This window comes from Ischnura elegans, chromosome X (genome assembly GCF_921293095.1).
Source record: "Ischnura elegans chromosome X, ioIscEleg1.1, whole genome shotgun sequence".
Lineage (NCBI taxonomy): Eukaryota > Metazoa > Arthropoda > Insecta > Odonata > Coenagrionidae > Ischnura > Ischnura elegans.
Genome location: NC_060259.1, coordinates 5,690,458 through 5,715,184, shown reverse-complemented (window position 1 = coordinate 5,715,184; position 24,727 = coordinate 5,690,458). Strand labels below are relative to the sequence as shown.

At 36.5% G+C, this 24,727-nt stretch overlaps 1 protein-coding gene across 3 annotated transcripts in view; it reads right to left on the bottom strand.

Annotated features, from left to right (window-relative positions):
- The window catches only part of LOC124170624 (ubiquitin conjugation factor E4 B), a 302,332-nt gene that overhangs the window by 217,783 nt on the left and 59,822 nt on the right, over window positions 1–24,727 (bottom strand). For all 3 annotated transcript variants that reach the window (XR_006867521.1, XM_046549465.1, XM_046549466.1), the window contains exon 6: window positions 9,494–9,766. Coding sequence is in view for 2 of the 3 variants with exons in the window: in XM_046549465.1 (XP_046405421.1) it covers window positions 9,494–9,766 (273 nt within the window). In the remaining variant the exon portion in view is untranslated. The remainder of the gene's footprint in view (window positions 1–9,493; window positions 9,767–24,727) is intronic.

Genomic DNA, 24,727 nt, shown 5'->3' with positions numbered 1-24,727 from the left:
AAACTTTAACGCTCTCATGATAAAACGTGAACTTGTGCTAAGTACAAACAAAATTATTATCATTTTGCGCATATCAAAAGTATTGTTTGCCTCAAATCTTCTTTTTTGTTTATCTTCTCGTATATGTATGTATATTAATCCAAATCCATTTTGTGCAGTGTCCAAAAGCATTACTCGTCATTGGGTCCAGATAGCCTGCCTACCGAAGTAATTTATCTCATCTCCTTAACAGAATGACAATAGTTAATTTAGATCATTAATTAAGCAAGTAGCCAGTGGAAATGAGTTTTTTTAAGCATTATGGTTTGGGACATAATTTTTGCCGTCATAATATATGGGGCGATTGACTTCCAGGTAGAGGATCTACGCTAAAGCCTTCAAGGTCATCTGTATTCATGGGGGAGAAATGGAGCGGTGACCGAGTTGCATATGAATAGCATCAACACATAAAAGGGTCCGCTATAGAGTCTCAAACACAATGGCTTCATTCCCTCCCAGCAGTCGTAGGCCCTCTGCATCTTAGGAATACAGTGCAGCAGTACCCTATTGAAAATTTCTTATAAGTCTTACAGAAATTCCTATAAGAATTCTGTAAGACTTATAGGGTTCTATAAGTCTTACAGAATTCTTATGGGATTCTATAAGTCTTACATATTTCTTATAGGATTCTATAAGTCTTATAGAATTCTTATAGGATTCTGTAAGTCTTACAGATTTCTTATAGGATTCTATAAGTCTTATAGAAATTCTTATAGGATTCTATAAGTCTTATGGAAATTCTTATAGGATTCTACAAGTCTTACAAAAATTCTTATAAGAAATCTGAATTTCTTATAGAATTCCACAATAATGCTGCGCAGGTCGCATACCTTTTAGGTTTTTATCCAGCAGGCGTGTCACCATAACTTATGTTGGCAATTGATAATTATTTAAGGAATTCTACATAGGATAATTTTTTGAAATTATGTATAACTCTTTTTTAAGTAATGTTCTGCTAATTTCCTGGTTTTTTTCAGCATGGTATTTGACATAAATGGTTCCAAGAAGCGGAGGCTTCTTTAATGCGACTTGTTAGTATATATAGCTGAGGGCACATGAAAAATTGTAGACTTATAAGATCTCTCTGTTTCGAGTGTACAGATTACTTGACCGATGGAAGTTCGATATGGGCCATGAATAACCACGATGTATACTACGATTGCATACGTTGCAGGATACTGTTCACATGGTTCCCTAGCAACCTAACAACCAAAACTTGTTTGGTTGCTAGGTTGCTAGGGATTGCTTTTATATGTTAATCATTCACTATGTCTTTGTGATAGCAGTTTAATAAAATAAGTCGTGTGCTTCTAACCAAAATAAGGCATTGACCTCATTTGGTAAGTATTCAAAAACTGGCATTCCTAAAATTATGTTACCTTAAACAGATAGTTTCGTTGAATTTTAAACTTTTCATCATTAATTTAGATAGACATGTATATTTTTCAGATTGTGGCATATCTAACATAAGAGGAAGTTTTAATTAAAAAAGTGTTTTAATGGACAAAGTGAGTGATTTAGTCGTCTCTGAAGAGAATGAGAATGAATTTGAATGAGTATGCCAACATCTGCACAGTTATAATTTTATGGAAAATACATCACTATTATTCTCAATCAGTGTTTCTGTGATTCCTATTAATTTCCCTAAATCTTGCAATTATTGTTAGCCATATTCTACATATCCTTTTCTCCAAAATGGCATCAAATTCCATTTTGCTTTGCTTATTTCTTTCTTTATCTATCCAAATCTGCATGTAGAGGTCTCATTCTCTCTGGTATCTTAAATAAACATTGCTCATATACATTTTATTTATCAAATTTTACTCTTCCTTCCCATATAATTTCTTGAAGTACCTATTTCCAGTGGAACTTGAATTTTATTTCATTTGCTTCTTCAATTTTCCAGGTTAAATCATATTCCATATTGCAATTCCTGTATCTTTCATTGCGTAATGATTGCCAAAGTTGTATTCAATTATCAGTATATCATTCTAGGCTATCGTTGGTTTCATTGATTTTAGTTTCTTTTAGCATGTGGGGACATTAACCCTATACAGAACACATGCCCTGAAAGACCTCTATGGTATCTCGCCTTGTTTGGCCAGCCAGGTGAACTTTACAGAGCTTCAATGTCCTTTTTGATGTACACTGATGATAGACATCTACACATAGACATCATTTGGTTCATGGGAAATCATTAGGTTTTCTGTATAAGATATAGGCGTCTACATTTGGAATGAATTAGGTATAATGCTAACTTTGTACTCTCAGTAGAGATGTAAATCTTATGTAGCTTTTTATAGAAGTTTGCGCAAGTGTTTTAAGCATGTTGATATGATATTTATAATAAATATTTCCATCAGAAAATTTGTTATAAATAACATTTTGTAACTGATAGTTAGAAGAAATTTTCTTATAAGAAAAACTCTTATAAGAAATATGCCCAATTTCTGATAAGAAATTTTCTTATAGAAAAATTCTTATAAGAAATTTTCTTATAAGAAATATGCCCAATTTCTGATAAGAAATTTTCTTATAAGAAAAATTCTTATAAGAAATTTTCTTATAAGGAATATGTCCAATTTCTGATAAGAAATTTTCTTATAAGAAATTTCCAATAGGGTAGAAGGTGATTTTGATAGAGCCATACAGAGTAAAAACCAAGAGAAGAATGGCAAAAAATAGGAATGCGGGTCAAAAAATCAAGAAGTAGTGATGGGTCGATTCCAAAATTTTATCGATTCCGATCCCGATTCCGATTCTGACATTTCGATTCCGATTCTACCGATACCAATTCCATCGATTCTGATGCCATAGGCTCCAAGAAAAATATCACTTAATTCCAGGCAACAAGAAAACTACTTTTAAAAATATTACTCTGTGAAAGAGTCAGTTGACAAAGGAATCTTTCATATCATTAATATGTAATTAAAATATAATAGCTAAATTTCAAAACAGAACATACCTGAAAAGTGGTGTTACATGATAGGTATTACTTTAGAATATTGGCACTCATAATATGTCGACAATATATATATATATATATCCAAACTACAAGGGAGAGCCCTGAGTACAGGAATTTTCATAGCTGTAATAAAGATTACATACTACGTATATGAATCATGTAATATTTGGCCCTTTCAAATTCTCAAGCAGAAAATCCAATTATTCTACATGCTCAGCCAGCAGGTTTTGACGTCTCCATGTTACAGTATTACTGCCTGCAGAAAATTGCCTTTTGCTACACATGTGTGTTATTGGGCAAGTACTTTCCCACCAAAATTGCAAGATTTCGGAGACTTTGGAATTTTTATTAAAAATTATATCAACGATTTGTTGGATCTTGAATCTTAATGGAATTCAATTGGACGAAGCGAACAACTATAGAACTAAACTTTAGTTTTGTAGAGCCAAAAAAAATGCTATACTTCTCACGTCATTCAATCAACCTTTAAATCTCTTGCTTTTTTAAGTTCAAGAAAGAAACTAAACGCTACAAATGAATATTACATCGGACGGACGCAGTAATAGAAAAGGCTAAAAGAGCCTTGTGGTGTGAAAACTTCCCCTACCGCGCGACTCACCTCGGCGAGAGTGGAAAGGGAAAAAGGGTATCGCTTGTTGCCTTTCACGGAAACAGTTCATTTTTCTCTCTCTTAAGCATGCTGACTTAATCTCTTCACTTTACTTCAATACCCGAGCCATATTTCTTACGCCCGGGATGGTTCCGAAAAATATCCAATCCTTAGTATTTTCACTCGAGTAATGCGCTAAATGGTCTAGTCGATCTATACATAATCCTTTTTAACATCCTCAGTTTAGTGTTTTAAGTCAATGAAGACGATTATCCATGCTTTAAATGACGATTTTCAGGACTAATGTTTTAAAAAACTTGAAAAATCGGCCTCAGTTACCGAGCCTCAGAGGTCCGCGGCGTGTAGTCAGCCTTGACGCGCGATTGAAAAATCGCTCTTATTTCCTTCGTCGCAAACTTTTTTTTCAAGACTTCTACTTAGTACTCTTTAGAAATTTCTACTTAATATTGTGGTTCAAATTTTCCAAGTTATATTTTTCGTAAACGAAAGATAATGTCTACGTAATGTCAAATTTCACGTGAAAAACGGGTCGGCCATTTTGCGTTGTAAAACCAGACAGATGAGAGCCAGAATCTTCAAAAGTCATTGAAAGTATAGGCAAAGCACCAGATCAAAGGAATATTGCGTTTTTTATTCCACAAAACTCATACCAACGCAAAACCACTGGGATAAATTCAAAGATTTTTTGAGGAAAAACGATATCTCGTGTGGCATTGAAAAATTGGTCATGTTTGGGCCTCTGTATCTCACTAAAGGTTTGCATTTATGTAAAATGGCATATAAATCAATATTTGGTAATGATTTATGAGTATTTACGCTGAGTTTCAAGTCTCTATCCCCAAAAAGGTCATTTTGGACTTTATTCCAGCTTTTTCCGATTTCGGACCAGTGTGCGCGGGGTAGGAAGACGATCGGCCGCCGCGGCTGGCGTAAAGGTATTCGGCGCCCACGTCGACAACAACAATAGTGTATTCGGCAAGCTGAAACCACTGAAACTACCAGGCCAAGGCATTAGAATGACTTATCGGCTTTAAAAACTGCATTATAACATGAGTTTCATGATAGCGCTTCCTGTCGGCAGATTGCTGGACCTACTAGCCTCGAATGCTCTGTAACCTTAACTATTCGACTCGACATCCGTAATGCTACTCGAAACGCTCGAGTCGAGTACCAACTACTCGATCGACTTGAATTTTCGAGTACTCGCACATCCCAAGAAGATATGTGTTTTGTTATTACGGTTACGTGGCGCGAAAATTCAAATGACTATTGGAAATGCGGTCGTATATTTTGTTTTTTGAAGTACTGCTGGAATCGGAATCGATTTTTCCCCTTGGCAAGTACTCGTTTTCGATTCCGGTTCTTGGCCGAGAATCGAGGAATCGAAGAATCGAGGAATCGAACCGACCCATCCCTATCAAGAAGTTATCATGACAAACCATAAACGTAGAAGAGAAATTGAAAGCGGTCAATTGCTTTGAAAATGGAGTGTCAAAGCGATATTGTGCAGAAGTTTAGACTCATGATGCTTTATTCTGAATGAAGACGAAGTTAAAACATCAGTGACCTCAGCCGCACCAATTTCAACCAAGCGGTCAACACATACGGAAAGTTCATTGTGAATCTGTACAAAAAGACGAGGGTGGTAATCGCTCCGAGACATTTAGTGAAAGCTCCGGTTGGTCCAGAATTTTAAACAGCAAACAGGTATTTTCAGTGCGGCGATATCAGGTGAATCTGCAAGTGTTGATAGTGCAGTCACCACAACATTTTCTGATGAACTCCAAGCTGTGATTGAAAGTGGCTCCTTACCCCTCAACTAGTTTTAAGTGTTGACGAGACAATATTACTTTGGAAAAGAATGCATTCTCCTTCATTCATTGTCAGGGAAGGAAAACTGGTTCAGGTTTCAAGGCATTTAAAGACTGTTTCACGTAGCTGCTAATGCCTTGGGGGACTTCAAATTAAAGCCAGTTATGATTTATCATTCACAAACTCCGCGAGCAATGAAATGGTATTCAAATTAGCACTAGCCTGTTGTATGGGGGAGCGACAAAGGGGCCTGGGTGACACAAGAATTGTTTTTAGGCTGACTTGAAAATTCGTCAACTGTCGGCAATGAATTATGAACCCCTGAGATGGATAGCAGATGGGAACCACCCGCACAACAGGAGGGAATTTCAAAAGCACAAACGCCTTTTTTTTACGTGAATAAAAGTCTTTGAATGCGTGCCTACTATCTTTAAAGATTTTAAACTTTAAAAGTTTTTATGGAAAAGGTATTTTAAGGCTATCAATATGAATATGTATGGTTTAAAATTCAATACTCAACACCTATGCTACCAGAAACGGATCCCTATCTTCCCAATGTTAAAACGCTCGCATATAATGCAAATTCGTACAGCACAAAGACCCCAAGGAATGCATCCCTTGCACTATACAAGGCATGGGCGTACATAGCATTACTACATTGGATATGATTAGTTCTGGCACACACAAAAGTTTAATTCTTCTATTGACTGAATGACATATTTTTTGTGAAATCCCAATACTAGATCAAATTAAAAATTCATTTCTTAATATTTCTACATGCTGAAGAATAAAACAGTAGAGCAAATTATGAGCTAGTGTACTTTTACTCATGTATGCATTGTGAGTCTAGTTTGGCCAACATAGGCCAGTGAACAATTAAGAGCGAATACACCAAAGCAAACACACCACACATTTAGTACTTTGGAATGGTACAGAAATTTACCCCAGCAATTTGTATAATAAAAAGATACACTGAATTTGTTTCTCCCTCAGCAATTGTCATCCTACTCCAGATCTGCTGCAAACATGGTAGGACTGTCATTAATGGGAAGAAAAACTTACTATGCAAGAAGTTGGAAGTTTCTCAGTTCTCTGGTGAAATCCATAGTGAAATGTTTGCAGTGACCAAAAAGGAGTGCATATCATGTAATTATTGTATGTGTTTATCGATCCCTGTCAGGTGACTTTAAAATCTTCTGCAATCAACAGGAGCAGAGTCCCACTTAGTTCTCTACACTAGGACTAAAAAACTATTTTATGCTGAGACTTTAACGTTTATACATGCAACTCATCTAGTGCTTCTATTGCTCTCACTTCACTAATAACACCAACCAGTACTCTGTCTGTGCCACTCATCTTAGTTTATCCGCCCATCTAGCACTTTCATTCCAATTCTCAGGAAAACATTGTCAAATTAATCCTACAGGTAGGAATGGCCATACTCTCAGCCATCCAATTACCCCTCAGGGGATTTGTGCTTAAAGTTACTCCTATCAAATGTTTCTTGGCATTCACTGCACATCTTTGCCAATGGTAATGACAACTTCGCTTGCTTTCTGACACTTTTTGTCATTTTTCCAACAGTGCTTTCCCAAGAAAATTGTGAAACAACAAAATAGTTTCAAACAATCCCTGAAGTAGTTCACTCCTGAGCTCTCTGAAATAAGATCGCTAGTAATTCAGCAGCACCAAAAGTACATTCATACCGGTAATGTAGAAGACAAAAGTACATGGCGACAGCTTATATCATTTCAAAATAACCTAATTATTCACTCAAAAAGCAGTTTTAACTCTGATCTCATAGGCAATGCTACCAACCAAAATAAGGCAGCTTGGCATGTTATCAATAAGGAAATTGGTCATTCAAGAGGTGTCTCTGACCTACCTTTTATGCCTGATAATCTGAACAAGTTTTTCATTGACTCAATTGCTGACCTTGTGTCAAATCTAGATTTGAACCCAAGCACTGATATGTCTCTCCTCCATTAATTTCCAGCAATCACATCTAAGTCCTTCAAATTGAAGTGGGTGACTGAATATGAAATCCGTCAAATCATTATAAACTTAAAATATTCCAAGTGCACCGATATTTACAGACTTTCAGTCAACTTATTTAAAGATCTTGTTAATATTATTGATGTACATCCGCGCATTCATCATAAACTCATTTCTTCAATTCTTTCCTAATGCTTTGAAAATATAAAAACATTACCTATTTATAAAAAAGGCGACAAAATCTTACCCTCAAATTACAACCTATTTTTATAATCCCAGTATTTGGAAAATTTTTGAAAAATGATTAAGATTCAGGTTTATTAACACTTTCAAGTTAACAACTTATTTTCTCCTTCACAATTTGGTTTTTGCAAAGGCTAATCCACCACTTCAGCTGTTGAGTCCGCCATTGATGAAATTTTATCTGCTTTTCAACATAAATTCTCAATTGCCATAACTGTCTGTGACCTATCTAAAGCATTCGACTGTGTCGCTCCTCTGATTCTTCTTCAAAAACTCCACTATTATTAAAGTCTTGAACTACAACTCCTTTAATTCTATGTCACCGATCGATCCCAGTGTTTTCATCAACAATAGCCTTTCTTCACCCCTGAGATTAAAATATGGAGTTCCTCAAGGCTACGTCCTTGGGACTCTCTTATTCCTTATTATAATCAATGACTTATCACCTAACGTCTCCTGCAAGTCCATACTTTATGCTGATGAAACTACTTTTATTCACAAGGCTAACAACATAATTAATACTAGCCCTAATGCAAACTTATTTTTATCTGAAGCCTCCCCCTGGTTTTCTGCTAATGGTCCAGTTCTAAATAATAATTAAACTCAGTCACTAGTCTTCTCATTAAGTACTACCACTAATCCCCCAACCACCATTAAGTCACTTGGATTTAAACTTGACCAAAGATAGTACCAGTAACCTTCAGAATACCCAGGTAGCACATCTTCATTTCAGGGAAAAAAGATGGAAGCCACTAGGCGCTAGGTTAGGATTACATAGCGGGAAATGTCCCATTAAAATTGATTCAGGAGGGGATGGGATGCACAAGCGTGGCATCCATGGAAATTGTCAAGTGTCTCAATGATTCTACAAGTCTCATCTTTTGTTTTGAATGGCCCTGGACAATCAACGTTATGTTTCACACTAAACAGTTGCATTCATCAATGCCCGCGACTGCATGATGAATGCACAAGCAATACACCTTTTTGGTCCCAAAATATAACAGCCATAACATTTCCATTGCTGAAGGTTGGTCTCAATTATCCGGATTGGCTGGGTGAACTTTTGTGTTTCATCTTTTGCAATTGTTGCTTTGATTCAGGAGTGTCGTATTGAACCCATGTCTCAACTCCAGCCACTATTGATTTCAAAATTTCTCCCCTTTCAATAGAGTAAAGGTCAAGGAATATCATAGCTGACGACAATCACAGAATTGTGTAGTTGTCATTCCATCGTTCACACTTGGTGGGTGAATAGATAGAGACAGTGAAGTTTATGGGACTGTCACTCAGTGTACACTGACAACTTCAGCTTGAAAATAAGAGTGTGTGATATGTTAAGTACCCATAATTGCCCACTGTGCAAACTTCCCTCTTGTCACTAGTGCAGCATTAATGCTCTACAATCAGAGGTTGAAAAAAATGCCTTCTCAAATCATTGTAACTAAAATTCAGATCACAACTCATGTTCAACTTGACTCAAACTTTCATTTGGAAAATTTGGTGTTTTCATAGCACAAATAAAAATAACATAACCTTAATAGGCTAGAATGACCTAAACATACCATAAATGATGACAGGTTAGAAAAGGTAAAATATAATGTCCTTTTATCCCAAAATGTGATATTAACTGCTGTTCATTGGACAGTTTTGAAAGCATTATTCTCAGTGAATGACAATGCATCAACATCGTAAATGCATCTGAAAGCATTCACTGCATTAAGAATGATGATGGTGATAGCAACAATATAAAGAAACACAATGGCTAGCAAATGTATAATATAATAGACTTCAAACACAATCATACTAACCACCTCAAACTGATGTTTATCTGTCATCCACAACCACTCCACAAAATTATGAAGGAACCTTTCTGGGAGATCATCATTGAGCAATTTGTTGAGAAATAGAGCACGTATTCCTTCTGTGTGCCTCACATGAGTGGTTTCAAGGCACACCTTAAAGTTGAAGGGCAGAATGCCTGTGCAGCTAGTTATGTCATTTCTTAGCAACATAGCTAAGAAGAAGTAGGTCATCCTCTTCATTTCTTCCAGCATAAATTTATGAAGTGAGTCTCGGTTTTTCTGTTGGTTGAAAAAAAAAATCATTATCAACAACAATCCTTAGTACAAGAAAAACTTACATACAAAACTTTATAAGCATGGATACACTTTATTCTTGATGGATCCCTTGCAATGGGAACATAATTTGAGTAAGTAATTTGGAGGGGCAAGAAGAGAAAGGGGATTTCATCCAACACTGAAAGAGACCATTAACCCTCCTCAATATTCTCTTAAGATTCAACCTTACAGGCTTCTATCCTGAGACAATCAAATTCCATAAACAGGTCTACTACCCTAATCAGGTTTTCTAACAACTGATTGATACTTTCAAATGTGGTAACCTCTTCATTATCGCTACCTCACAAGAGCTAGTCATTAACTATTAAAACATAGCACTATCTCCATAAGGTAATGTAGCAACTAATTGGCTAACCCAGGTCTTTTTCAAAACTCTTGCTTCAATGTTGGTAGCAGCACCCAATAATTAGTGGACTTTACCAAAAACCTTCGAAGCTTACAGACATAATTTAGCTGCATGCCTCTCACCAGTCCTACACTGATTCCCTTACATGACTTAGTATTTAAAAAACTGCGGGAGATGTGAAAGCCATTTTAAAACTACAGCAGAAGTGTACCACTCAATTTGTTGGAATACAGTTAACACCCATTTCACAAGTCCCTCCCTCACATTTTGTGAAATGAGTGCAACCTAAGTCCAAGATATTGATCCTCTGGATGTTGTTTACATATCATGCAAGGAGTTTGGATTCATAACCGATTCCTGGATTCCTAATCCCAAGGAAAAGACAACCTCACAAAAACTTAGCCCATAATTATATTCAGAAGCATAGCAAAGCATGTTTTGTTCAGATTTACAAATGGCTTTAAAAGTTTTTGAATGAAATGGCATACATACATATTTATAAACTGAGTACAGTGCTTTACTTGTTGAACGAGGGGACATGGTATCCCAAAAATTGCTCAAATACAACGCATTAATGAGGGCATAGAAAAAACTACTTGGAAACTATTTCTTCCATTGCCAATGATGGCGCTAATGTACAATACTATGATTACAAGCTGGGTGTGCCTAACAAAACAAAAATTCCTGTAAACTGAAGGGAAGTGAAAAATAAGTTATAGTAAAATTTCAATAGTGATCCTCTATACTTTATATCAAGAACATAAGACAGATGTGACAAAGAGCTGTTGTATTTCATGGCATAAGAAAAATTTGGAGTATTTTAAAAACATAGAACTTTATAATCATATAACACCTGGGTATTAAATCTGGAGATCATGCATCAGGACATTATATTTATTACTACATATTTTATTTACCCCCCAGGTACCTTCCAATTATGGAGTGAGTTAACTGAAATGTGGGTTGGCTGCAACCTTGGTTGCCTCATATGGACTGCTAATAACATGGGTAACCAAAAATAATGGTATAATTTTGAGCCCTCAAACTTGTGTTATAACCAATATTAACTCCAATTCTTGTCATTAATAGTTAAGCCAACAAAAAAAAGAACTAAGCTAAATCCCTGGCTCACTCTTGAGTGATGCACAGGTGGCTTCAGTTTCTCACAGGATTAACAACATTTCAATTTCATGTCGAATAGGGAATAATATTGCCTGACACATGATTAACAACAGCAGTTTTATTCACTTAATGAATGCACTAATGACAATCCATAGGCAGTGCCCCATCATCTGGTGGCAAACAATAATTTTCAAATCATAGTATTTAAAATATGTATAATATTCCATAAGTAATAAAAATATGTATATGACGTAATTCCAAAAAATTATAATAATGCAACATTTTTCAGTTGTGTATATAGCATTTGAATACATCAAATAATTCATAAAAATAGCAATTTCAATTAATGAAGCATCAGTCATCACATCCCAAAAGCAAGGCATCAGGTATGATTAAGTATCATCACCATTAGCCAACCATCCTCAGATTTGTTGGACGCATCTTCTCCTAAAGGTTTTTAGAAGACTTCTCTTTTCTCCCGCTCTTCTTTGAACTTCCTTTTCACTTACACAATTGATCCATTTTATCTTCATCATTCTTCTGTAGCATTTCTGTTTTTGAATGCAAAATGTGGTGCTCCAAACTCTTGACTTCTCTGCTGCTGTCAACGACCAAGCCTCGCTTCAATAGAGAAACATGCTCCATATGTAGCATCTAATGAATTGCTTCCTTACTTCCATGCTTGTACTCTAAGCTGTAAAAAGATTTTTCTTTAAGTAGAATGCCCTCTTTGCCTGCACTATTCTACTGACTAGTATTTCTTTCTTGCTTCATCCATCATAAATTCGGCTTTCCAGCTATGAAAACTTTCATGCTTGTCTTAGCCTTCTATCTTTTGCCGCATGCTAATGTCTTCTTTTTGTTGGTTATCAGCTGATATCTGGCCATTGTCCTTTCCATATTTGTCAAATTCTTCTTAAAATCATACTGTCTAGGCTATGATTGCTATGTCATCAGCAAATTGCTCCATACTAATTTTTTCTCTGTGGATACTGAAACCCAAAGCCCTCTCTTTGATTTTATTGATGGTATCTTTTAATGTAGCCATTAAAAATTACGGGGGACAGTGCAAACCCTGGTCTAACTTCTTTTCCTATCCTTGTTTCTGCACAGTTGGGTCCACATTTGATAACAGCTACTTGGTTTTTATACGGACCATGAGCAATTCTACGACCATTGTAGAGCACTCAGGTTTCTTTCAGAAATCTAATCATTGAATTCTATTACACGTTATCAAATGCCTTCTCCAAATCAGGGGTGCGGCTAGGAATTAAGGCTTGGGGGGGTTTAGGTGCAACTAATACCGGGGTGTGTGGGGGTATGGAATACCCACCAGGATAAGTGGTAGATGTGAAATTAATAAATTGCGGAATTTTAAGGTAATGGTTAAAAATGGTGAGTTTTACGGCTTTCTGAGGGATATTATATATTAATTCTTACACTATTATATCAGTAATTTCAATCCAATTAAGTAAAATGGATTAAACTTAAAAATTTCTCTGAGCTCCAAATCAACAAATGCTGAAGTCTGTTTTTTCTTCTCCATTCTCTTCTTTATTAGCAGCCTAAAAGCCAAAATTGCTTCTCTTATGCCCCTGTTTTCCCTAAATCCGAATTGGTCCTCATCCAGGAATTCTTCTGCTCTTTGTTCTATTCTCCTGTAAATGATAATTTTTTTTCATTTAGGTCACTTAAGAAGAAAGAGAGTAAATAATGGAAATAGGCCCCCACCATGGTTCTTTTAATATTCGTCCAACACTAAAAGCTTTGGTGAATCAGCATATTTAGGCCAAGGTCATGGATGTCATGTTAAAATGTAGATTAGGCTTGCACATTTTTCTACATAAGATACCACAGAATTTTCTATCATTGGCACCAAGCACTTACAGCACCCGTTCTCACACTGACACTGATTGGAATGATGATGTTCCATGTTTCAGCTTTTATCTGATAGTCAAATAAGAGATATGACTACATAACTGATCAGTTAGTATGACTCAGTGCTTCTGAATAAATTAATTACACTTTCTAATGATGAAACTAAATTCAAAAATGGTTTAATAGCTATCAATTTATAATTAAAAATTCTTTATTTAACGGATAATCATCATCCCATGATTTTGTTAGCTTCATCATCTTGCAATTATGCATCATCTTGGAATGGAAAGGGCCACTAAGCATTGAATATTTTAGGGCTCTCCATCAATGCTACAAATCTCCTCAATAATGACAATGCTGCTTCAAAACCTACTTCATTATCAATCATAAAGTTTACGTGGAGGAAACCACAAGATTCTCAACAGCACAAACCTTGCTAACTGATCAGTTTCATTATGGCATTTCATAGATGGCTGCGTGACAATAGTTATCGGTCATGTTTACGTGCAAAAAAAGAAATAATTTCAGAAATATTAATTAAAATTAATTTCAGAAATTGATCATAATCTCAAATCACCATGTCAGATAGTTATCCAGTCTTCAAGAGAGCTATGAAGATAAAGACCTTGCTAGCCCGCTTACATATGTAGCAGTTACACTGAAAAATCTACCGCAGGTATGAAGCAATCTAACATTCCATATTCCTATCCCATTTATATTCCATCACATTTGACGCATGCACCCTCTAGAGTAGTCCCCGCCCGGAGATCCGAATGGGGGACTAGTTTACCTTCAGAATATTTTACTCGAGAGAATTTCATCATGTCGTGATATGCACAGAATGATAATATACATTAGGAATGATAACTGGGAAATATGGATTGAGATTCCAAAATGACAGAGGAGAAAGGGTACTTAACCCATTACCGGCTGAGTAAAGAAATAATTGAAAATATATAATTTTTTAATATATAATTTTGCATTCTGAATGAATGTACAAAGTTTTGTGTTCCATTGCACCCAAAATGCTTTCATGTGTTTCATAAATAGTCATTATTTGTCGTAATTCAATCCGTAGTGATACAAATGTCAATTAAAAACTGGAAAATACGTTATCTCCTGTGAAAATATTTACTTTGACTCATTTCTTTCAAACCGTAATGCATCTCCATTTTATAGTGGATTTAAGTTAAATGATGCAGCATCTCATTGGAGGCATAATATCTAAGAATTTTAACAATCAAATATTACGATATCTGTCAAATACGTGGCAAAAAAGGCGTAGGATTATACCTGACAGTAAAAATGGCATATTCCTACAAGACGGCAATATATGGTAATGCGGTTTGCATAACTGCCTATAGATACCGAATTCGGCCAAAGTTGCGAAAACACAACATTATGTTCCGCATCCGATTATCACTTAATGTTGATTTCTTGATGAAATATAAGTTGAAACATCTATAAATTGAAATTTTGATGTTCATATGGACGAATAAAAAACTTAATAAAGGTAATAGTTCCTCTTCGGTAAACATATTTATCTTGCGTAACAGGTGACTTAAGGCTGCCGGGTACATCGGGCACTTTCGAGATTTGGATCCTTCCCCCCACCCCTCAAAAACTCGGCCTAGTGGCTAGCGAGCCTAGCCGACTAGCGAGTGGCCTTGGACTCGAGGGAGGGCACATAGGGGGCAGTGTTTAGGGAAGGGAGGGGAGGCGATGTGGAGGGGATGGGGTTTAGATGACTGAAATTTTGGGGACCCTCTTGCCAACCTGGGACTTGGGTTTGTGACTGTTGAACACGTAGGTAGCCGAGTGTCACCGCGCTTAGCTTCTCCGCTGCATGGAAGTAGACGTATCTCAAGGCAACACGGCGGTCTTCGAGATTGGGAAATGGATATTATTTACGGAAGTGTAGAGCACAGAGATTAGTGAGATTTTGTCTCCAAAAACCCGGAAGTATTCAAATATTTTTTTAAAAATTGATTTGGTTACTAATTAAAGCAATCTCCTGTAGTAGCGATATAATCCGGCAAGTAAGAATTGAAAGGTACAATTTCATTATTCCTTGACATTTTTGAGAATATCGTTTGTTCTTCATGGTGTTTCAACCCGTCAAAATATCTTAGAGATTTCGTTTTCAATGAAAAACGTTACTCCCGATGCATAAAAAAATTAATTTCCCACTTTTTCCAATTTAAATATTTCTGGAAGAAGGTAAAATGTTTTTAACTTCTCCGCCATGAGGTTTTTCCATAAAGCCTTGTCCCTCTAATTTTTTTCTTAAATAAATACACGTGGAGTACAAAAGAAAAATATACAATGTCCCTTTCGTGAAATATTCTGTTTCCCTTGGATTTCATAAAAAAAACTTGTGATCTTCGCTTCAGATAAATATTTCCTTCCCGGATTTCACAGCAATCATCAAGAGGAGAATCTCGGGAGGAAATTTCTTCTACGTGGAGGCTGCAACTGGACGATAGGGATGACGAAGACACGTGTTAAGGTATTTTAGGCACTTTTACAATTTTTATAAAAATAATTCGTACAAAAATATGTGTCAAAATTTATGTATTATTACTAAAGTAATCTACCTATTAAGGTAGGTTTGTAATGAGTATTTACGCAACATTCTGGCTGTACTTCCTCCTTTCATGGATTTCCTCTTCAATTCACTATGAAATTCCTTTCCATCAAATCTCTTATTTCCTTCCTATCTCTCGTTTACCAAACATTCCCTCCTGTAACACAAATTTCTCTCCTCTCGTACTATGTCCTACACTTCGTCGTTCCTCCTCGTCTCCGTCCGCTTCACTTTCTTGGTTTTTGTCCACCTACTTTTATCTTGTGTCTCAATCGTAGCTTGTGAATCTTTACGAACCGCATAAATAATTAACCAATTTATTTTTATTTATCCGTGGAATCATCAATAAAAGCACATTTTACATTTCAAATAAATAAGGATAAAGTAGGAATCCCATTTAAGCCATGCATGTAGGATATCTCAAGACAAATGACAATACGAATTGAAAAAAATTAGTAAGAGACCAGACATGAAACATAATAAATGCTTGAAAAAATAGCAATTTTTTATTAAATTTCAACCTGTCGTGCAAAAAAATACATTGAGCATTAAACCCACTATTAACAAATGATTTTATTTGGATTTTCTTCATTAAGTTACCATTTATTTAATCTTAAAAAAAAAGATGCTAAACTATTTGATTTTCATATACTTTCTGACCATCAAGAAAATAATTTTGTATTACATAGACAAATGAGCGTTTGAACGGTAAAATTTGGCGTCGGCAAAATATAAATTTTTGTTGGTCTTAAGTTTAATACATTGGTTTCAGCTTCTTCTTAAGGTTTATATCCACTTATGGGGTAGAAAATTTTTGATACTTTGAAAAGGTAATGGTGACGTAAAGGGAGAACTGTAAATCTACAAATTTATAGGGAAGAACGGTTCAAATTATATTTTGTAGCAATCGGTCTATTGCTTTTTGGAGAATCAGCATCCAACTGCTCGAATTTTAATACCCCTCACCAGCAGGTTATCAAGTAGTTTAATTATGATTGCACTAACACATTATCAATAGTTTTAATAAATTGTGGGTAACATTTATTGTAAAAGGAGTAAAATGTCGCGTGGGTACTTTTAAATTTCCTAAAAATTTGGTTAACTTAATTATGACTTTAGTCTTCTTGTGAGTAATCCTCATGCCATATTCATCGCATCTCTTGTCTAATGCATCCACTATAGCCTTCAGCTCTCTCGCTGGCTGGCTAATCAACGTCTGATCGTCCGTGAACCTTACTGATTTTACATCATTCCTCCCACTTTTACTCCAGTTCCCAACTCATCCCACGCTTCTCTTGCCATCACCTCAGCATATACTCTAGAAAGCAATGGAGATAGTGAACAGTTTTGCCTTACTACTCGGCCAAAGCTTGCCCTTCCAGTTTCTCCGTCCACCACCTTCACTTGCGCAGTCTGGGCCATATGAAGATTACAAATGAGTCGCCTATCCCTCCAATTGACGCCTATTTTCTTGAGATTATCCATAATTTTGTCCAGTCCACTCTATGAAATACTTTTTCAAAATCCACGAAGAAGACAGACACAACCTGATTATAGTCTAGGTTCCTCTTCAACAGCGACCTCATTACCGCAACTACATATTCACTACCTTTTCTGAATCAAAACTGATCTTCGCCCAAGTAATTGATAGTCCCTTTCTCTATTCTTCTCTCTAATATCCTCAGTACCACTTTATCCTTATTGTCCACTGTCGCGAAATCCTCCCACCAAGACCCTTCCTCATATATCTTGCGTACTAGTTCGAATAACCTTCTCTTACCATTCTAACCTAGATTATTCTGCAGCTTACATGGGATATTATCCACCCACACCTTTCCTAGGTTTCATATCAGGGAGAGCTCCCTCGATTTCCATGTCTTAGAAGCGGCCTCTTCCTTGGCTCAAGATTATGCTACACCACTGCCCCTTCTACATGTTAAATATTTCCTGCCTGTTTACGCTGTCATACAGATCCTCCTCTTTCCCCATCCATCTACTCTGAACCTCGATTTGCTCAGTTAGCATCCTTCCATTTTTTATCATAAATTTTTGACATGGCTTGTCCTCTTTTGCCGCCAGATAGCAACTTCACCTTGAAGTACAACTTGTATACCTCTCGTAACTTCTGAATCTTTTCCATTTCCTCGCAGTGTCTCTCCTTGTTTTCCACCAATTCTTTCTCTCTTCTTGGTTTCTCACCGTAATGCATGATTAATTTTACTTGGAATTTTCCCTGTACTGTCTCTACATTCTTCCACTTCCTTATCACCGCAATTTCTTTTTTAGTTTCCTTCGTTATCCAAGTTTTCTTTGCCATACGAATCTCCAGAAGTTTCTAGTAATCTCTCCTGATATTCCCATTAAAGTTTCAACGTTCTATTTCCTCACCTCTATTTTTTCACAAGTCTTTTGAGTTTCGTTTCGTTTACCTTAGGGAGAATGTGCTAGATTTTTCGCCATTCCTAAACGTCTGTTTTACTATTATGTGGTCTTTCTGGTGTATCTCCGTATCCCTTGAACTCTTTCTGGTGGACTTTCGCACTTTAGGAGAATTGGACCAGGCCTTTGTGATGAATAACTTGTTTCTCCTGCAATATTTTATAGATTTCTCTCCCCGATCGTTTCGTGTTCCCTAATCCAAAATCTCCTATTTCGTAGCCCTTCCTCCCTCCCCGACTGAGGCGTTATAGTTCCCCATCATTACTTGATTTTTTTAAACCAGGGATTTCACTTATTATTACCTCGTCTACTTTTTTCTCCATATGAATGTTAGCGGACTTGTAAACTTGAGCTGCAACTAGGTTGGTAGGTCGTGCCTCAAGCTCTACAACCAGAATCCACATCGCTTACCGGATTTATTAATACCGTTGTCTTACTCAGCTTCCCAATTAATACTGAAGCTACTTTTGAAGTTAACTTTCCTCTCTACCATAACATATAGCCACCATATACATGTGAGATGGGAGGTGGCATACTACCAGCATTATATGTGCAGTTTCTGCGTCAGATTTTGTTTTGTTGGTCTGCGGAGTATCTTCTAGATCTGTATTTGTAGCATCTCCGGAGTCACCATAAATATTATCAATTTGTTCATTACCATGTATTACAATAATACTGCGTTAAAAGTAATGTAGAGAGTATCCAAATCATGTCGATTAATTACCATGAATATTTGATCAGCAATATGAGGCATTAAATACTCCGGTCAGGGTAGCCTTTTTTAGTCGAAATTAAAATGACGTTGATGCACTTAGCGGCATGAAACTATCACATTTGTATGGAGCGAAATATTTAAGTATGAGATGTTGCGGATATTGCGTGAACGCGAGCATCCTGTTGGCTTTATCAAAAGTATGCAGCCGTGATTCCTTGACAAATGTATGTGTTAATGATGTGATATTATAATAAAAAAATAATTAGCGACACAAGCTGAGTCCTGAAATCATTCAGTAATTTTGAAGTCTCCTAAGAAACAACAATGGTTCCATTTAAAATAAGGCATCCACATCACCATGACTTTGAGTAAATTTGGTGCAAAGACACTTCCCTCTAAATTATGTAACAGCAAATTTCGTCTTGTATTTACAAAGGGAAAAGGAAAAAAGTCCGTGGAACGATGCACATCAGTGTTCGGATTAATGGTTTTCCATATGCTTCATTCCAATATATGCAGGAGTTACCAATAATGCTGTCATATCTTTTGAACTATAACTTTGTTATTGTTTTCGTCGTCAATATTTTGCATAGACAAAAAAGGACGTAAGTTTAATGAAAATGCTATTGTCGGGCACGAAGTGTGGAAGTGAGTTTTTAAAAAAGCCGGATTCCTAGATATTTTGCTTAGGATTGGAACATGCAAGTTTATTCGAATTCGCGTTAAATTTTTAACAAACATATTGCAAAACATCATGCGTAGTACACGTTGTCCATGGGTTCTTGATATACCTCACCACAAAATTTAAATCACTTAGAGAAACTATACACGGTTCTATAACAAAGATGTAAATCCGCACGCTGGTCCACGAAGCGTAATCGATGACGCGCAATGAACTCTCAAGAATTACTATGATTTTCGCAGAACTTTAGGCACGGTAATTTCCCGAGCTAACCTTCTCCATAAAACATGGTCAGAGTTTGATATTGAACTGTATATCACTGATAACTTTTTAGCAAGAGAGAATACACCGATATATGGAAAATATTATCTTACCACTTTGACAGTAATAACGCGATACAATTTAATACTGAAGTTTATATAAACCAAACGGTATAATACGTAGGATTTTTTTCCCGTTACCGGCGTTTCTGATACTATATATACAAAATTCATTACCACGCATATACTGTGCGTGCGTAAATGCGTCTTGCTTGCATTGAAAAATTATCAAAAAAAATTAAAAAATTATTTTAAAAAATTATTAAAAAAAATATCACTTTTTTTATAGCACGGGAACGAAATATTCATGGAAAAAGATCATCATGATGAGGAAGTAATCTAGCCATGAAATCATGTAATGTTAAAAAGTACGCCACGTTCTGCTCGTCTACCGTGAATCAGTTCCTATTTCTCAGCGTGTTATTGACCCAGAATAAAATTCGGCTCAGAAGAAACACATCACACGCGAAACGCCCCTCACAAAGCGAACATCTTCCGCAGGATGAAGACTACACGGCGGCTGCCGGCGTACTGACGGCAACAGACCCTATGCTAGCGCTCTGTCATTCCTCTGCCCCTCCTCCAGCGCGCTGAGACTCGCTCAGAGGCTGAAGGTGATGTGAACGGGAGAATGTCGCCGAGGTGGAGAGCGCAATAGTAGCGCGCAAAGGTTTGCATAGATTGACTTAGTGCCGCTACTATGAGGACTACATTAAAATGGTATGGATTAATATGAAGATAAAGGATTATCGTTTAAAAAGACTAAAAATTTTTGGGTTCCGTCATTATACACGCCGTAGCAGGCAGCCAATTTTACCGAATTTCGTGTTTTTCCGTGGTCAATATTGCAGCGTGAAAAATGAGAAATGAAAAATTACGATGATCTTTTTAAATATCGATCTTTTTTCTTCGTAAATATGCATTCAAATGTTATGTGCATAGAATAACAGAGGCGTCAGATGAATCTGCCCAGACGTCTGCAGCGTAGTTTTTGGTCGAAGTATCCGGGAGCCTTAATAATTGACACATTTTGAGTATTTTTTTAAATATCGAAATACTTATGAAATTTCATTATTATCTGACTAAAAATCAGTTTAAACTTACTTTTATCGAAAAAAGCAAATTCTTTAAAAATAAAATTCATTGGAACAATTTTTTTAACATTTCTCAAAAATGTTGCATTTTCGCAACTTTGGCCGTAAATGGGTTAAAATCTGCACTGAACACAACCTATTGGTTACCAAAACTTTATTCAAAAAAACCCTGCAAAGAACGTGGAAGATGCCAGGGGACATTTTAAGATTCCAAATTGGCTATATTCTCCTGAAACAAAGATTCAGGAATCAGATGAACTTTAAAAGTTACCCAGGGGCAGATATCATTAGTGCCATAACTTAGTTATGATGAAATGCCACCTAAAATTTAAAAAATTGAAGAAAGCTGTGAAAAACAAGTGACAGGTTGAAAAATTGAAGGAGGCTCCGCATTAACTGGCTGTGAAAGATGCTGTGGCAAAAAGAATAGGAGAGGATATGACCAAAAAAATCAGTGAAAGAGAGCTGGAAGAAGCATGAAATAGGAAAGGAGCGAGACAAGGCTGCGCTTTGACATCCATAATTTTCAACGTTTAGATTGTGGAAGCCATTAATGAATCAAATAAAAACCCTCCTGAGTGTATATCCATGGAGAAAAATTAGCATGCTAAGATTTGCTGATGACATAGCCGTCATAGCAGAGATAGAGAAGGATTTGAAATATATTCTTGTTCAGATGGGTAGTTAATGGATAAATATCAGCTGACTTTAACACAAAGAAAACCTAGATATTAGTATGAAGCAGAAGAGAAGAAGTCAAGACTAACATTAAAATAGGGAAGCAAACACTGGTGGAAGTGGATGAATTCTGTTAATTGGAAAGCAGGATAACTAGTGTTGGGAGAAGCAAGAGAGAAATTATAAGCAGAATAGCCCAAGCAAAGATAGCATTCCACGAAAAGAGAGACCAGCGGGAAACTTAGCCCCTCAATGCCATCATGCCCTCCCAGTACGCACCCTTTAAATTTCGTATGCCGCCATCATGCGTATCCAGTACGCTTCCCGAACTTCTGTATCTAATATTTTTTCTCTGTGAGATATTGTATTTTACATTAATACTAATTACTCTATATTTTGAAGAAATGTGTTTTCTTTCCAATAAAATGTTCATAGCGAATTTATGCCTTCAGGTTTTTTTTTATGTTTTGATGAAATTCCGTTTTAAACCAGCAAGTTAACGAATTCGGTCTTAAAAATCAACGCCTTCCTTCAACTGTACTATCTTGAAAACTGCTACCTATTCTGCTAGTGAGACATCAAGAAGGGTAAGCTACTTTAGTCTGAGATATGATATCTTCCTCATAAGCTCACTGCCTTCTCTCCGTCTTCTCCTTGTGTGTCATCACCTCGAGACCCAAATGTGTTTGGTCCTCCGCGTTAGTCCTCAAGAGTCCTAAGCTAAGGGGGCATTTGCTTTGCTCTGCATTTATTTTTTTCTTCTTTTGTGGACAGTACTCAACGAAGATAAGATTCCTTCTAAACGGTCAGTGTATACCAGGGCCCCTTCCAAATATTTTCTCGTCTCTTGATGGAGCTTTGAAATCACGTGCTTGTCCTCTAGAGCCATTCATGATGTGTGGTGTTCTTTCCGGCAGTGTATTGAAATTCTCATTGGGTGTACTTCCTATGTGTGGTATTTTTATTTATAATTGGGGATTCTACGAAATAAGAATAGTTTTGAAAGGCAAAAAAGAGACTCAGAAGTCTGATTGTTAGGTTATAATGAATTCATCGGTGGAGAGAATTTCAAGGACCTGTTATTGCATTCGTACCTAATGGAAATAAAACGCCATTACAAGTGGTGCATGAAGTTATTTAGGAGACTATTGAATGCCGTAGTCCTAAATTCATATGTTGTTCACAGGAAAACAAGTATAAAAATTGACTGTAATCATTTCGCGTGCAATTGATCAAGGTACATAGTATTATTGAAATATCCAACTCCATCCGGACTGTTTGGATATGGCCGTCACTACTGAGACAATTTAGTACTCATCATGTAATTGTATTTTTTCAAATGCATGGAATGCTAGAGATTTTGCAGATTATTCAAAACAAAATTTAAATATTTGAAAACTGAAAATTTATTCATTTGTTCATAGAATGAGATACATAAAACAATAAATATTTGTTAAAACCGCTTGAAAAACTATCAAATAGTAAAACATTATGTTATGCAGGTTTACAAAAATTTTCAATGATACTGATTGTATATTATGAAAGTTATAAATTATTGAATGCCAAAAAAGGCGAAGTCATTTAAATCTCATCCGGCCTCTGGGATGGGATTTAATTAAATGGCCTTGAGGGGTTAAATAAGGAAGGAAGGAAACAATTTATAAGAACCTACATTTGGAGTATGCTCCTATACGGAAGTGAGGCATGGACAATGACCGCAGTGGAGAAAGCAAGGACAGAAGCCTTCGAAATGCGGTGCAACAGGTGAATGATGAAGATCAAATGGATCGACCGAGTTAGTAATGAGGAAGTCCTAAGGAGAGAAGGAGAGAAGAAAAGGCTTATGACACCCTTAATAAGAAGAGGGAACAACCTTAGAGGCCACATGTTGAGACTCGATGACCTGATGAAGGCAATCAGTGGATGGCAAGAACAGAAAAGGAAGACCTCGAACAAAATATATGGAACAGGTAAAGGAGGATGTGAAAGAGAAGACAAAATGTAGGTGAAAAAACTGATTGGGGCGATTGGCTGACAGGAGAATTGAGTGGAGAGCAGTGTAAAACCAATCTTTGGATTGTTCACCACTGATATACTATTAAACACATTAAAAATCTCAATCAGGAAATCAGCAGATTAATTGTTTGGATAGATTTCACAATGTCTACAGACTGGTGGAGGTATGGTATGGTATTTGGAGGAGGCGACCGACAGCTGAGGTCATTTGCACCATGAGGGAAGGGTAGGTTGGGAAGGGTGGAGAGAAACCCCGCGTCGGCATTAGCCTGCTCTTAACGAAAGGCACCAAGGGGACTGAAGCTTAACGTCCCATCTGACGGACGGAGTGTTGCGCTTGAAATGTCCTCCACACAACATTCTAGCAGGGTGATTTGCAATTTTCCACAAAAATTTTTTTGTGGAAAATTGCAAATCATCTTTCACTATGAATCGATTCCACTCCATCTCGCTTGATTGCTCCAATTTTATATTCAAGGGATCAGCCAGTCTCTGACAATTCTCTGCCACGGCCGGCATTTGAACCTGCGCCTCCACACCAACCCAATTCCCCTGACTAGTGGATTAGGTCATTATATCATCACAATATGTAATAATGATTTATTGGGAATAAATATTGAATAGAGATGGGTCGAATGGCAGATTTCTCGAACTCTAATATCGAATACGAATATTAAATCATTGCTCGAACATTCGAATACCTCGAATTTCGTATAACTCGAATACTAAACGATGAATGCGGGAATGTTTGACTCGGTTGCTTATGCAGCAGGAAACACAAGATTTTGGGGAGTAATTTTGATATCCTTTAAAGGATTCAAACAAGAATTTAGCTAATTAATGAAATATTTTAATTTTATGGAAACAATTGGACATATAGTTGATTCAACTAACATCTCTTTCAAATATTCAAAGGGTACACACCACCTTGCGAAAAATGACTGCATGCCGTTATGGCATTCACACTGCTACGATGGATTTCTGTCTGATGTATACATTCTTCTTTACCAAACGCCATTTCAGCGGC